The sequence below is a fragment of the Pteropus vampyrus genome, unplaced genomic scaffold, assembly GCF_000151845.1.
Source record: "Pteropus vampyrus isolate Shadow unplaced genomic scaffold, Pvam_2.0 Scaffold646, whole genome shotgun sequence".
Lineage (NCBI taxonomy): Eukaryota > Metazoa > Chordata > Mammalia > Chiroptera > Pteropodidae > Pteropus > Pteropus vampyrus.
Window position 1 is genome coordinate 92,619 of NW_011889427.1, and position 3,309 is coordinate 95,927.

The following is a 3,309-nucleotide window of genomic DNA, read 5'->3' on the forward strand; positions in this document are numbered from 1 at the left end:
ACCATGTGCCTGCCCTAAAGTGCATTTTAGAATGAGGTAACTGGTCTTCTAGGATCACAGGTCTACAGGTGGAGAGGGTTATGCCCCAGGATGCATGCACCCGAATACTCACTGACAGCTGACTTAGAGATTGCACTCGGGACATTGGACAGGATGCTCTTCGGTATTTTGGGCTTCAGGTCATGCTTTAATGAGTCAGCTTTTGGGATGTTTGGATGTGCTTAGTGGAACTGGCCTGTGGGATGGATGTGAGTATTCGGAGGGCTGTTTCAGTCGCTCTGTGCTCAGAAGCTGTGACTGTTCCAGGGGAAAAGGCACGTTGTCATTCCAGGGCCATTAGACATCTTGAGGTAAATGGCTTCCGGTTATATCTGAGACACTCCTAATACAGCCACAAGTGTTCACGCCAGAGCGAGGCAGAGAAGATTAGACTCCAGAGGAGAAAGCAATGTGACCAGTGATGTAAGGTGTCTTCCTCCAGGCTGTGGGGCTGGAGAACGGGGCATGAGTCAGGATGTAAGGAAAGCGGCTCTTGAACCAGGAAAGACACAGAAGCAGACCACTGTCTGAGTTTGCTCAGGCTGCAGTCAGAGAACAAAACCTTCTGAGTAATTTAATGTTAACAACCATTCCCTTCTCAAGGTTCAGGAGGTGGGAATCCAGGATCGAGGTGCCAGCATAGTCACTATTGGGGAGGATCCTCTTCCTGGGTCATATCTGGTTTGCTCTTGCAGTGTCCTCAGGTGGAGGAAGTGACATGCATGGTCTCTGCGGCCTGATTTAGTCAGGTGCTAATCCACTTCATGAGAACCCTGGCCTTGTCACCCAGCGCCTTCCAAACACCCCACCCACTAACACGGTCTTTTGTGGGGATAAAATTTCAATATGTAATGTTGAGGAGCACACGTGTTCAAATCCAGCCCCCCTAAGCCTCTGAGCATCTGTGGTCCTGCCAGCACCTTGAAGTCTGTCTAGGGAGACTGACTTTTTGCTCTGACCTCCAGACTGTGAAAGTCAATGTGTGTAGACTGTACTCTGAGTGTGTGATAATGTGATTCAGCAGGGACAGGGAAGTCACAAGGCTGGACGTGGGTCCCACATCATCAAAGGTCTCCCCACGGTGCTCCCCGTGTGTGAGGACAGCAGCCCCCCCCCAGGGACAGGGACACAGGAGGCTGTTGTCGGAGGGGAGGAGCCTCTTCAGGAGCTCAGCCCTGCAGGAGAGAACTGAGGGGGACTGTACTAGAACCTGGCTCACCCGTCACCTTGACTTTGCTACCAGGAGTCAGGATCGTCCTCCCAGAAGGTCATAGGCCTGGTGCTGGACCTCAAACTGGGCAGTAGGAGTTCACCCTTCAGTCTTTATACTTACCTATATTGAAGCATCATTCCCTTTTCAGAAACAGGGGAACGTGGGAGGAATGGCTGGGGGATCTGCAGTCCAAACCCTGAATCTGACACCAACACGTAATCCCAGACGATGCCTGAACTAACTCCCTCATCCAGAGACCAGGGAGGTGCAACTGTGCCCTCTGCAGAAGCAATGACAAATGATAAGGACCTGTCAGGAAATAGTGACCCTGCATCTTCCTGCAGGACACCTGGACTCGTGACACCTTTCCCTGAATGACAGATGAGCATTTGAGATCTTCTTCTCCATCTCTGGTACCTGACTCTGTGTGACAACTTCAGGAGAATAATCGTTCCCCTACTTCCTCTGCCCCACACAGCTGCCCTCTCCCTCAGGGTTTCTGTCACTCTCAGGATGTGGATCGTCACACTGTGTCTCTCGCACAGTAATATGTGGCCGTGTCCTCAGGCCTCAGACTGCTCAGCTCCATGTAGGCTGTGCTGGTGGATGTGTCTGCGGTCATGGTGACTCTGCCCTGGAACTTCTGTGCATACCATGTGCTACTATCTTCAGGATCAATTCTTCCCATCCACTCAAGCCCTTGACCTTGTGCCTGTTGCACCCAGTACATATATTTACTGGTGAAGGTATACCCGGAAGCCTTGCAGGAGACCTTCACGGAGGCCCCAGGCTTCCTCACCTCGGCCCCAGACTGCACCAGCTGGACCTGGGCGTGCACACCTGTGGAGAGGAGACAGCAGTGGGTGCAGAGCCCTGACTGGCCCTGGTGCCCTCGTCCGCCCAGGGCTGGGGATCCCCTTACCTGTGGCCACTGCCACCAGGAGGAGGACGCTCCAGCTCCAGTCCATGCTGAGGGTGGTGCTGTCAGGTCCTCTGTGGCGGAAGGTGTGATGGTGGGTGTTGTGAGGACACAGACATGTCCCTACTTAACCTAGTGCTCCTCGGCTCATTTGCATATTCATGAGGCACAGTATTCATAGCTGAATTTTTGGCCCTACCTGAAAGAGAGTCAATGATACAAGGATCATGCACAATGGGCATTTGTGGGTCCAGTCCCAATTCTTGTTGGAGACATTTGTTATCTGCCAGGGCCCTGATCTCTGTACACAGTTCTGGCCCCTGAGGAGCACGTCGCACAAGACTTCTCCTCACTGTCCACCTCCTTTGTGTGACACGGAGACACCGGAACTGTTTCTGGGCTCTTAGTGAGAATGTCTCATTCCAGGGTCAGAGTGTCTCCTAAATGCCACACCTAGTGATTTAGTCAACCATCCTTGCCACCAGCTCCTCACTACTCAGAGGACTAGGGGCCTAGATCTGCTCCTCTTGTGTGGTTCCTATTGCTTTCAAGAGTTTGGCAAAGGGTCCTGACAGAGTAGGACATTGTTGTTTCTTCAGCATCCCTGTCTGACTGTTAATTAAATGTTATGAAAGGAGGAAGCCCCAGACCCGCCGAGTAAGGCCTTACCCACTCCCCCTGCACCTGCTACTGGAGCTGAAGCTGCTGCTTAGCGGGTCCTGAGCGCACCCTGCAGCCGAGTCATCACCCTGCAGGAGAGGGCCCCGTGTGGGCTCAGGAGCATTGACCTTGCAGTGCCTGCAGTCCAGGATTCAATGTCTGTGCCCTGACTTCGAGATGTTCCCTCAGGAACACCATATGCATCACCTCTGAAAGAGTGAATAGGCCTCAGTCACCCCCCACTATGCTGCCGGGAGTCCCCAAGCAAGGGCTTTGGAAATCCACCAGGAGTCCCTTCCCTGGGGCAGACGGACGCACTGACGCAGGCAGCACTCCCCTGAGTTTGGAAGCTCTTGAGGGTTTGGGGACTCCAGTGTCCTTTAGTTCCCTCGGATTGAAGGTGACATTGGAAAATCCCTGCAAACACAGACCATGCTGTTTGATGGACAGTCTACTTCTACTAGTCTATGAATTAGAT

The 3,309-nt window shown here is 52.8% G+C and overlaps 1 gene segment (V, D, J or C); it reads right to left on the bottom strand.

The window, feature by feature from the left end:
* Positions 1–1,775: 1,775 nt before the first annotated feature.
* LOC111733819 lies at positions 1,776–2,243 on the bottom strand. The segment is given in 2 exon segments: positions 1,776–2,092; positions 2,175–2,243. Coding segments are annotated over 2 exon segments (363 nt in total).
* Positions 2,244–3,309: the final 1,066 nt, after the last annotated feature.